The 12,610-nt window shown below is 48.8% G+C and overlaps 1 protein-coding gene across 1 annotated transcript; it reads right to left on the bottom strand.

Moving 5' to 3' along the window:
* Positions 1–447: 447 nt before the first annotated feature.
* Positions 448–12,254, bottom strand: LOC133354992 (creatine kinase U-type, mitochondrial-like). Its single transcript, XM_061572239.1, has 9 exons — positions 12,000–12,254; positions 10,018–10,216; positions 8,408–8,503; positions 6,925–7,146; positions 5,036–5,121; positions 3,931–4,054; positions 2,753–2,887; positions 1,771–1,896; positions 448–1,276 (listed from the first exon to the last, which is right to left on the bottom strand). Exons 1-9 carry the CDS (start codon positions 12,146–12,148, stop codon positions 1,157–1,159), a joined length of 1,257 nt encoding a protein of 418 aa, XP_061428223.1. The 5' UTR covers positions 12,149–12,254; the 3' UTR covers positions 448–1,156.
* Between the last annotated feature and the right edge of the window lie 356 nt (positions 12,255–12,610).

Genomic DNA, 12,610 nt, shown 5'->3' with positions numbered 1-12,610 from the left:
TGCGCTGACCAATGCTGGGGAGGGGAGGGATATGGCCAAACGGCCTTCATGACAAACACCGCAGAGGCCTCCGTCCAGCAGTGGATTGGCAAACGCCCGTAACTAATGACATTAAAGCTCTTTGGCCTTTCAAAAAAAAAAGAATATGACGTGATAAGTCGTTACTCTGATAGCGTCCATTGAACCGAAGGATCCATTGGCAAGAGTGCCCTGCTTAGGGATGTTTGGTGAATTCTTCTTTGAAGTTTTTTTTTCCTTTCTTTTGTAGGAAACTCAAGTGTTTGGAGAAACCCGTGCATACGAGGGACAGGGCATTCCTGTCTCAAAATACTCTGCTACTACTATACTTGCTTATGGCCCCCCACATTGAAGACACGTTTTTGCCCCGAACGATAGTGTGAGTCTGCAGTACAAAACACAAATGAGAAAGAAAAAAAACAACAAAACTTCAGTTTCCTTGTTTTATTGTTTTAAAATATGGAGTAAATTTAGTCAAATGCATTGGGATGGAATGTTAATTCCCTTCAGCAGTCAAGGGTCCCCAAACCTCGATTAATAAAACGTTCATCATTTTAATTTGCTTTTTTGATCATTCACATATGCGACGTTTCTCACGCAATGGGCCAAGTTTCGAGCCACTTTCAAATTCCATCCCCAACTCCTCTCTCTTCCCTCTCAACCACATTCTTGTTCTTCTCTGCATGTACATACCAACTCGCCAGACATTCTGTCAGCTCACTGTCCCGTTCGGGAGCTCACTAGGTCATATGCTCGCTCATGTATCTTATTCAGCAACTGACAGATCCACTCGCAATTTCACTTAAACCATTCACCAGCCAACTGGCTAATTCACAAGCTCAATATCCCACTCGTCAGTTCACGGTTCCACCCTCCAAATCTCTAGCCTATCAATCAGCTCAATAATGCAATAATCAGATGGTTATCTCATTCAGTAGCTTACTAGACCATCGACCATTCACTAAACTGGTCACGTCCCCACTGGCTGATTCAATAGCTCACCGTCCCAACCACCACGAGGCCACCCGCTGGCTTACTAATTCACTATTGTGGCGATTACCCCACTGAGCAGCATACTAACCCATCCACCGTTTCACTAAACCCCCGACGGTCGATTCGATGGCTCACAATCCCATCTTCACTTGCGCGGGGAGTTCTGCAGCGGCTGTGGCACGCGGATCTCCTGGCCTTTCTCCAGCTTCTTCTCGCACTCAATGAGGTAGTTCACTCCATCGACCACGAGCTGTACCAGCTCCACCTACGCAAAGTGAGGTGTCAACATCAGCATCAGCATCACCATCATCAGATCACCGTCATCACCAACATCATCATCACCATCATCCATCATCAGATCACTGTAATCACCTACATCAGCATCAACATCATCATCACCATCAGATCACCGTCATCACCAACATCACCATCATCCATCATCAGATCACCGTCATCGCCAACATCGGCGACGTAGTCTACGTCGTCATCGGCACCGTTGTCTTTACCGATGTTGACCGAATGACGTGGAATGCTGCCGATATCATCTGATCTCAGAAGCTAAGCAGCTTTTTTTAAGGCCTAGATATAGAGGTTGCCATACATATTTTGCCATAAAATATATTTTTTATTGAAGCAATGAGCGATAACGATCATCACGACCTGACGAGGTTGTGCGAACAGGACGATACGATTATCGCGGATCCTGAACGGTGCGACGTATCGTGGTGTCGCGCTGTCGCGGCGACCCTGTGAAGTCACCTCGGACTTCCCCAGGCGATCGAGGTTGGAGATGTCGAAGGTGTCGCCCGTGGTGGCCGAGTCCACTCCGCCCGTGCCGCGCTTCTGCAGACGCAGGTTGTCGAGGATCTGGGAGAATCGCTTGTCCTGAAAGGTGGGTGGGTGGGGGAGTTGCAGGACACGGTCAGCCATGATCAATCCACTGCTGGATAAAGGCCTCCCACGAGCCGTCGCCATCAACTTACGGTCACGTGGGGCACCGATCCGCCTAGCTCCGAATTGCACACGGTGCTGATTCCATCGCTCCATCTCTGCTGCGGACATCCTCACGGGCACGTTCATTCATCTGGCTGCCACTCTGTCGATGGTCTCGAGCAGCGGTCGTCATTCCTTCGAGTGACGTCTCCTGACCGAGCCCGCTTACCTTTGTAATAAAGGTCGTGGAAGCGACTTCTGGAATCCGGTCTTTCTTTACAACACTCCTTCACGCTGCTGACAGACAGCGTGAGAGGGATAGAGAGAGGCGCGCGCAGCCACGTGGCAGCCTGGACCCCCGCTCTCGCGTGGCCTCTCCCTCCATTCGTTCCAGTTCTGACCACGTGTTGTTTGTCTCCACTCCTATTTAATACCCGGGTCACGTGGTACCTTTCCACCAATCCTGGTTAGCCTCTATGGAATCTTCCAGACTCCATCGTAGGCTCCCGGGACCACGCCCCTGACTCATCTCCCCATTGGCTGTGGCTAAAGCCAGCAGAACCAATCCTCTACTTACAGCTGTCACCTTCCCATTACGCCAGGGCCACGCCCCTAGGCTTCCGCCCATTGGCTATGGACCAGGACCGGCAGAGCCAATCATCGTGACGAGTTGTGATCCGTCAGCGACCCGGATATATCCTCACATTACACCTTTAACTCTCAACGCAACGTAGTGCTTCTTCGTGCACTTTTCAGCGAAGAACAACGTCAGTGTATTCATAATTAGAGGTGACCTCTGAACCCTCACCTTGCTGAGGTGTGGCAGCTTGATGTGCACCCCGGCACGCAGGCCTGTGCCCAAGTTGGAGGGGCACGTGAGGATGTACCCCAGCCTCTCGTTCCACATGAACTCCCAGCCACGCTCCTTAATCAGACGCTCCACCTGTGGGCAGGCAACGGAAGACGTCCCACAAATGATCACGCGGTGGGCAAGGAGACGATCAGGGTGGTCCAGCACGACAAAGCACATGCCGCGGTGGCTAAGAGATGTTACTACCTTGCCTGGTATACAGGAGGCCGTGGGTTCGATCCCGACCCTGATGCCTGCTGTGTATTTGGAGTTTGCGTGTCTTTTTCTCTCTCTCTTCATCATCATCACGGTGGCTAGGAGATGTTAACTACCTTGCCTGGTATCCAGGAGGCCGTCGGTTCGATCCCGACAATGACGCCTTTGTATTTGGAGTTTGTGTGTCTCTCTCTCCAGGTCCTCCGTTTCCCCCCCCCCCCTCCTCCATATTTAGAAACATGCTTTTAGTGTATTTGGCTGCTATAAATGTCCTCGTAATAAGCCACTTCGTTGAGCTATCATTTGTGGCCCAGGTCGCTTCTGAAACAGAGCTACATAGTTCAGTGGGCCTAACCTGGTAAAATAAAATAAAAAAATTAGTTATTAGTTTACATGCCCGTGAAATTTGTGTCATCGAACACCACCACCCTCGCTAACTCTGCACGAGTTATGGGGTGGTCGCAGAGTGAGTGGAGGAATTCCTACACCGCATCGGTCGACCCTATGCTTGCGAAACGTGGACCCCTTTTACATGAACACCACCGCCGCTGGCTTGAAACATTAAGGCTGACCTGCCTACGATACATCTTGGATTTTTAACCAGCCTGGATGATTTGAGGAGCTCAGAGATCGTTTAAAGATTTGGACACAGCCCAATCGATTAGCTCCTCTGGTAGGTGAGTGGAGCGCGCAGGCCGTGCATCTGCCAGTCTCAGTCAGTTAACTCACAACACATGGGTCTGCCCTTTGACTTGTTGCCAATCAAGTCTTCAACACATCACGTGGGCTTCAAATTGCACGTGGCGGCCGGACCTGTTTCTGATCACACCGCCCATTTGTGCTTAAATAGGTGCATGCTCATCGTACTTGACCCAACAGTCTATGGGCTTTACGGGGGACAATTCGTTTTGGTGTCTCACCTCCTGCAGGCCATGGCAGAAGCGGTCGAACACTCGCTTCATGTTTCCTCCCTTCTCCATGGAGATGACTCTCGTGTGGTCCTCCTCATTGACCCACAGGAGAAATGTCTTCTGGTCGTTGTGCCTGAAAGTGACGACGCACGCACGTGTAGGCTAGCGAGCACATCTTCTTGGTTCTTTCGGTAAAGTCAGGTAGAAGGGAAATAATATAATTTAAAAAAGATTAAACAATAAAATTCTGACGACGTTTCGACTGCAACACAAGCAATCGTCATCAGGTGTGAAATCCACAGCAAGAAAAATGTATTGTTGTGGAAGAAAATTTTGTTGTTGTGGAAAATGTTTTTCTTGCTCTGGATTTCACACCTGATGATGATTGCTTGTGTTGCAGTCGAAACGTCGTGAGAATTTTATTGTTTTATCTTTTTTAAATTTTATTATTTCTCTTCTACGTGACTTTACCGAAAGAACCAAGAAGATGAATCCCTGCAGTCACGAAAGCTTTAACAAGAAATAGCGAGCACCTATTCAGGCCGAAAAGGCGCAAAATATGAGCTGGGGTGGCCAGCACCATGCATTGCTGCCTTTGTGTTTCCAACGCTAATGGTTACACACCGTGACAGGTATTCATTTGAAGGCTGAGTTAATCTATGGGAGCCCCATGACCGTTTCTGATATCACTCACCGCTGCGCATTGCAAGGGCGGTGAGCTCATCCTTTGCTCCCTTATTACTATGAAGATGAGTGAGATTGAGGAATGAAGCTGCAATTTGGTGAATGCTATGAATCGTGTCGTTTACAAATGAGTGGCACAGCCGCATCGGGATGAACAATCATTGCTTTTACGTATTAATATGGCCGGTAAATCTGGACAAACGCATATTCCTGTTTGTGCGATGGCCTCCTATTCAACGTTTGTGCCCTCCCTTCAGAATTAGAATATGTATTTCTACTGGAGAAATCCGATGACATACCAAGCTCTTTTTACAAAGATGCCCAGCACTGGCCATCGTGGTCAAGTACGGCCACACAACACCCACGAGCCGATCACGGCGTGCGGAGGACGCTGCAAATGTTTTTTGTGTGGTGAGCGTGAAACTCTCACCAGATGCCACGCGCGTCTGGCCAATCGCGAGCCATGCCCGAGGCCGTGAGCAGGGGAGAAACGGGCTTGTCAAAGAGGAAGTGGTCCTTGGGGAAAAGGCACACGGGGGATGGAGGGAGGGGGGGGATGTGTAAGATGCAGTGATGGGTAACCCAGACGAGTCGGACCGGTCACGTGGGCGGCCCTCCTCCGCCTCAGTGGGCCGCAAGCTTGAACTCGTGCTTGTTGCACGAACCATCATCACCCGAGCCACACTTAGATCATAAATAGAGGGATTTGTTGAGTGAAATCGCGTAAATGTGTCGTTAAACCCGCCACCACCCGACACAGCCAATTAGTAAGGTTAGTTACGTAAACAAAACGTGTTAATTCGTTACTAGGACAGCACACACCGGTTGTGTGTTGGAGAGTAAACCCACAACATTTACAAATAGAGTACGACGTTTCGTCAGTAATTGCAGCGAGCATCATCAGGCGACAGCCAGAGATGTGTCGCCTGAAGATCGTGGCGAGTTTTACGACGCATTTAAATTGACTCCATCGAGCCCAAAAACTTCATTTATGGATAATATCGTTCGCGAACGCCTCCTACGTGTTAAACACAGTGAGACCAGACCACCATGAGGGGTGACATGGGGCGCATCTCGCTCGCAGGTTGCCCACCATTGGCATAGACGGTCCCTTTAAAAAAAACGCCACCTTGCATTTGGGGATTGGCTACTGCTTGTCATGCTCGTGATTGATAGAAATGAAATTCCGGTAAATGATTGGAGAACTTAACAAAGAAGGATACTCTTTGGTTCTTTCGGTAAATTCACGTATAAAGGAAAGAAATTAATCCATTTAATCTATTTTTCAATTTATTTTCTTTCTACGTGGCTTTGCCGAAAGAGCCAAAGAGTAATTCCTGCAGTCACGAAAGCTTCGAATCAAAAAAGAATGACATAATGGGGGGCTCAAGACGCATGTGAGCAAGAACAAAAGTCACGGACAACTAGTTTGCTAGACAATCGAGGATGCCCGTCGGAAGGGGCAAAGAGGAACACGTGGATTCGAGAAGAAATGCAAGGCGGGAATTAATACATGGAATTGGGATTCATCTTCTTGGTTCTTTCGGTAAAGTCACGTAGAATGGAAATAATAAAATAATAAAAATAAAACATAATAAAATTAATTCTCACGACGTTTCGGCCACAACGCAAGCAGCCGTCCTCAGGTGGAAAACAGGTCTGTCTGAAGACTGTCTTCTCGACAGACCTGTTCAGCCGTCCTCAGGTGGAGAACAGGTCTGTCTGAAGACTCTGTCCTGTTCTCTACCTGAGGACGGCTGCTTGCGTTGTGGCCGAAACGTCGTGAGAATTAATTTAATTATGTTTTATTTTTATTATTTTATTATTTCCATTCTACGTGACTTTACCGAAAGAACCAAGAAGATGAATCCCTGCAGTCACGAAAGCTTTAAATCGGAATTGTGATTGTGCAGCACACGCCACTAGACGGGATGGTGGCCGATTATTGAGCCCAACGGTGGGCTGACGAATGCCCTCTTGCGAGGCCCTTGCTGCGCACACTTCGTGCCGCGCAGGGGAAGCTGCCACCAGGGGCCCCCTTGGCTCAACCAAAGCGGAACTGTGACGTGGCGCAAGGCGATTTGGCGTTGCCGAGGCGTGCAAGGATGCGCCCTACACCGCTGGACATCCGAGAGAAAAGAGCTTTATGGCTCATCGGATTCCTCCGGTGGAAACAAACATGCTGATTCTCACGTACAAATCCTCGTGCGTGTGGAGTTACAAGAGTCAGTTCGTGTGCGGCAGCCACATAGGTGGTTGCATCGCGAGAGATGTTGTGTCGATTCTGGATAAGATCATGGTCTGATCTCGGACACGTACATCGATCAGCTGCTGCTGCTGCTTGTCAGTCATCGTGGCCAGCGCGAAGTACTGGCCGTTGAGATCCCCCTTGAGACCGGCCAGGGCGGACACCACGACACGCTCCACCTCGCGCCGCTCGGCCCTCGAGCATGCGGGAGGCAAACCCAGGCCACGGATGCTGCGGCCGGTCCGCACTCGTGACGACAGCACGTAGCGGTCGTCGAAGACGCCGTTTCTGAGCTGGAGGGGGGGGGGGGTCACAGCCGTTGGGGGTTAGTGGGGGTATTTATTTGTGGGTGTAGGTGCGCGGGTGTGAGTGGGTGGAGATGTGTGTGAGTGGGTGGTGATGTGTGAGTGTGAGTGGGTGGAAATGTGTGTGAGTGAGTGGGTGGTGATGTGTGTGTGTGAGTGGGTGGAGATGTGTGTGTGTGAGTGGAGATGTGTGTGTGCGTGGGTGGAGATGTGTGTGTGTGTGCGTGGGTGGAGATGTGTGTGTGTGAGTGGGTGGAGATGTGTGTGAGTGGGTGGTGATGTGTGAGTGTGAGTGGGTGGAGATGTGTGTGTGTGTGTGTGAGAGTGGGTGGGTGGAGATGCGTGTGTGAGTGAGAGTGGGTGGAGATGTGTGTGTGTGAGTGGGTGGAGATGCGTGTGTGGGAGTGGAGATGTGTGTGTGTCCGTGGATGGAGATGTGTGTGTGTGAGTGCGTGGGTGGAGATGTATGTGTGTGTGAGTGGGTGTAAATGTATATGTGGGTGTGTACATATGAGTGGGTGTAGATTAGTGTCCGTGTGTGAGTGTGTAGATGTGTATGTGTGTTTAGATGTGTATGTGATGTGTAGATGTGATCAAATAGCGATAATGTATGCGTAGATGTAAATGTGTACGTGTGGGTGGGTTTAGATGTGTGCGCAGGTTTGTATGTTGAGTTTCTGGTTGATGTGTGCAGAAATGAATGTGTGTGTGTGTGGGTGTAGATGTAAGCGGAGAGGGGAGAGAAGTGTCTATTAAATAACAATTAAAAGCATAATTTTACGGGTAACCTGGAAATATTGGTAACTGGCAAAATCTTATTGTCCAGAAACAAGAGTAGGCAGACTACGTGCCCTAAGCGCCACGGTGGCTAGGAGATGTTAACTACCTCGCCTGGTATACAGGAGGTCGGGGGTTCGATCCTGACCCCGACGCCTGCTGCTGTATATTTGGAGTTTGTATGTTCTCTCCGTGGTCGCGTGGCTGCTATAAATTTCCACGTGATAAGCCACTTCGTTGAGCTATCATTTGTGATAGCCAGGTCGTTAATGAAAAAGCGCTATATAACTCAGTCGGCCTTATCCGGTAAAATAAAATTAGTCCAAAGAATGTGTTTGAAAAGTTAATTTTATTTTTAATTCATTCATTTGTTATGCAGTAGCCTCACAACTCTGCGGAGGTGAATGCATTGGCAGTTTTATCCAGCAGCGGGTAGAGAATTCTCAAGGGCACCGTGAATGGGGTAACTTGCCTTGCTGGAGTCGAGGTCGGTGGGATGAGTCATCGTGTTGGGGTCGTACCCGTTGTGCCGCTCCTTAATCACGGGGTTGAAGAGATCGGCGAACACCTGCGAATAACGATGAACCCAGCCACTCGGGGATTACAGAAACGCACCTTTGCCACGTCGTTGTGCCACGTGAATGGTCGTCTTTTCCCCGTAGCTAGGATAACGTTAAACATTGTATTTCTTGTCATTTTTACCCCAAGTTTGCCCCGATTGTGTTATCAGCAACGCGTCCCGAGACGAATACTCCATTCCGATTTTGGCGCAGAGCATTTGCGACCCTTTCCAGTGAAGAGAACGGCTCGTAGAAGAAGGCATCACAAAGCTACCTCTGAGAGCCCTTCAGGTGACCTTTGTCCCACACAGTGGGGGCAGCACTTTCTCATTCGCTCTGCCAACCAGAATACTATTCTTCGCATGACAGCCCAACAAGATAAGAGCGATACGACACAAAAAGGTAAATTTTAGACACCAAATCAGCGATCGTGTCCAAGGCCTGTGCTAACATCAATCCTCGCGTGTCATGTGACAACAGCATACTGGTGATCAGTTTCTAAGAGAATGCGAACATTATCAAGGCATGTTTGCATGTTCACCACAAGGTACCAGTGCTGGATTAAGCTGGTGCGGGGCCTGTAGCATATGTTATAAATGGGCCCTAAATAAAACCAATCCGCATAAATATTAAAACACAACATTTTAACTTGCATAATGAAGTAATTGTATTGATTTACAGCTTTCGTGACTGCAGGAATCTATACTCTGGGCCCTGCAGAAAGGGTAAAACACCTGAGTCAAAATTCAAAACACCTATTCTCACGAGTTCATCATTTGATATTAGCAACAACAAAAAAGCAGGGACGTGCGGTCAGGGGAGGCAAGGGAGGCAGAACTTCACCTGGCATACTCCAATGAAAATAGCTGTTACGGAAAGTAAAAAAACAGAATAATTAAATAAAATAAATATTAAGATTTTTTCCACTGATCTGTGTTATAAATGTCATTTCTGTACGATTTGAATCATTTGTATAGTCAAAATCGCCAAATTTGCGGAGCTCCGCTGCAAACACAGGAAGAGACGAGAGGTGAGGCAGCGACGAGCTCAGCCTCCCCTCTGATTGCGCAACCCCTCAGTAACGGGATGGAGCGCGGGCAATAAGCGTGTGCCTGTTACTATCTCAGTATGTCACCAATGTAATGGTTGCAGAGCCCTTCATTTCATGTCCTCGCCTTCCATACTCCGGGTAAGTTATTGCACGTACGTGTATAAAGATATTTAGGCTCGCTGGTCTCGTCATGAAACTGCAATGAAAAATCACCAGGGGAGGCAGCTATCACATCTGCCTCACCGAGGGTTACGTGTTTAACACGCCCCCCTCAGTGAGGACACGCCCCCTCAGTGAGGACACGCCCGTCTCAGTGTGTGAATCTGGCTCCGACACGAGCCAGTGCCTCCCCAGCCATTGACCTCACCGCACGTCACTGCAAAAAAAGGTCCCATAGATAGCAGTCCGCTCGTGCAGCTGACTGTTGGCGTTGTGCCGAAGGAGTCGGGCCCCCCACCCCCTAAGACGAACCTCGTAGGACTCCTCGTCCCCGGCCACCATCCCCACGGTCTTGATGAATGGATGCCCCGGGTTGTCCACCCCGGTCTGGATGCACTGGTCCACAGTGAAGCCACTGGGTGTGGTCTTGTCGCGCAGCAGCGCGTACAGAGCCGGCGTGAGCTTGTGAGCCATGCAGTTGTTGTGCTTGCGGAGGTCTGGGTAGTCGGAGCTGTACCGGACAAATTTAGGACAAGGTCAACTAGGGGTCAACGTTTCAAGGTGACCTTAAGAGGCTATATTGCAATATGTCGATGCTACCGCACGTCGTCATCGCTTCCTTCCTGTTGCTAGATCCCCTTGTTACGCTGGCTTCACCTTCAAGGACTGCTCTTGCAGGCCCCATCGCTATCCCCTCTGGCTTTTGCTCTCGGCTTCATTATTCGGTTGACATTGGACTTTTAAAGGCCGCTATTACAGTCCCATCATTGCCATCTGGCTTCACGTCTCTATCGTACTGTTCGACCTATGTGTCATGAAGCGAAGAGAGAAAGCACGGTTGGCTACGTACTGCGCAAAAGAAGTTCAGCATACGTACATGCAACGTTCGTTTGTGCAATATTTTAGATTTGCCATTTGTTACAGTTGCTTTTGCTATTATTTCTATTTGCTTCATTGATTTACGTTATTTTAGTCGTTTTGCTTTTTCCATTTTAATGACCCAGGTAAGTCTTGCAAATGAGACTTTCCTGGGCACTTGAATTCTCACGCCTAGCTAAACAAATACATTACCTCTGAGTGCCACTACAATGCCAGTCTAGGTAACCTGTACCATACCATACTTGAAACTTACAGGCATCTCTTCTACGTATTGTTTTGGCGAAAGTCAAACAAACATTAGGCATTTATATTTATAAAAACTTTTTTTTTGAATGAACAGCGTGTTTTAGCGGCCGATGATTGAAACTAACAGTGGAGCGGCCAAGGAGTGCATCCCTTCACGTTTGAGAATTGCCCCCAAAAGCAGCTATCACCCGAGCTACCGTCCAGATCCCCTAAGGTGACCTCTGTTGCATCTAAGTAGCGGGCAGCACTGTCGCACACGCTGCCACTGCGAGTAGGTGTTCTTCGGACGATAGTCAAACCAATACGTTTTAATTATCAGAGCTGGAATTTTAGCCCAAGTGCAGAAACAAGTTCGATGTCATCTTCTTGGTTCTTTCGGTAAAGTCACGTAAAAGGGAAATAATCAAATAATAAAAATAAAACATAATAAAATAATTCTCACGACGTTTCGGCCACAACGCAAGCAGCCGTCCTCAGGTGAAGAAGATGAATCCCTGCAGTCACGAAAGCTTTAAATCGAAATTCGATGTCATTGTTATTTTGTGCAGTCATTGGTGACCTCCGACTTTAAATACATGAGGACCCATTTTAAATCACATGTGGCTTACCTCGTTATTCGACATTATTTTGTTGAGTGTTTCAACACGTGGGTGGCAACAGGTGCGGCGAGAGAAGTTCCACTCACAAGACGGGGATTAGAGTCAAAGCTTCCATGGAATATAATTCGACAAAAAAACGTACTTACCGTACTGCACCTTCACCACCACAAAATTGCAGCGCAACAGTTTTGATTATCTTGCACATACCCACATAAAAAATATCTGCGTGATCGAGGGTTGTCACCTCTGAGGTATAACAACAACACAAACTTGGACGTATCATAGGAAAAAAAAGGTAGAATATCTCGTGATGCCGGAGTAGTTGCAGAACTGCGTTGCAAATGCATCGTTTTCGAGCGGTGCATTTTTTAACCGCAACTGACAACGGGGGGGCCGTTTTAAACGTCTAGAAAAGGCTTGGGAGAGATTTCCCATGATGGCGGCCCGCCCCAAAAAAGAGGACGATCCCGGGAAACCCAGGCCAGGTGGCAACCTTAACGTGATCCATCAACCCCTCCCTACCCCCCCCCCCACCCCCTCACATAATGCAAAACAAATCCACAACATTACCTGGGAGGAAAGAGTTTCCTGCGAGAGCCGCTACTGTCGGCGGCCACGTCCCCGTTGGAATTCATCAGCAGCGCGGCGGTCACGGAGCCAGCGGCCACCACCATCGTGGCCCTCTTGGCCGAAATAAGCCTCGTGAAGTGAGCAGCCATGGCCCCTTGAGAATCGGTTGCCCTTTCTCTCTGTTAACGTCACGTTAAGCCTCTCCTCTCTCGCAGCCGGGTCGATGTCCGTTGCGCGTGCAAAAGGGGCCTCGACGTGGAGGTTAGACGCTTTTATACGACGAGGTGGGGACGTGACAAAACGTCGCATGCGCATTTAGGGTCCACGCTCCTATTGACACAGCTACAACGCCTACCTGCACTGTACGCTATTTGCTCAGTTCGTTTAGTGTGGCGGCATACGCTTCGCTATAAAATTGTTAAAGGTTTTGAGTTGGTGCAACTGGATCAGAGGTCAGTGACGCTGAGCCTTCGACCTTCTGAGATCCTGGGCTCTAAATTAGATTTTTGTGCTACCCAACTGCCATTAAACCGGATTTTCTCAAGTGGACTGAGTTAGTGATCTCAGGCTGGTCACAAATATATTTCACACAGTCTCATCGACTTATATGA

The sequence above is a fragment of the Lethenteron reissneri genome, chromosome 50 (genome assembly GCF_015708825.2).
Source record: "Lethenteron reissneri isolate LAM-NWPU_2019-01 chromosome 50, ASM1570882v1, whole genome shotgun sequence".
Classification (NCBI taxonomy): domain Eukaryota; kingdom Metazoa; phylum Chordata; class Hyperoartia; order Petromyzontiformes; family Petromyzontidae; genus Lethenteron; species Lethenteron reissneri.
Note: the sequence above shows the minus strand (reverse complement) of the source record. Positions and strands in the feature narration are given on the sequence as shown.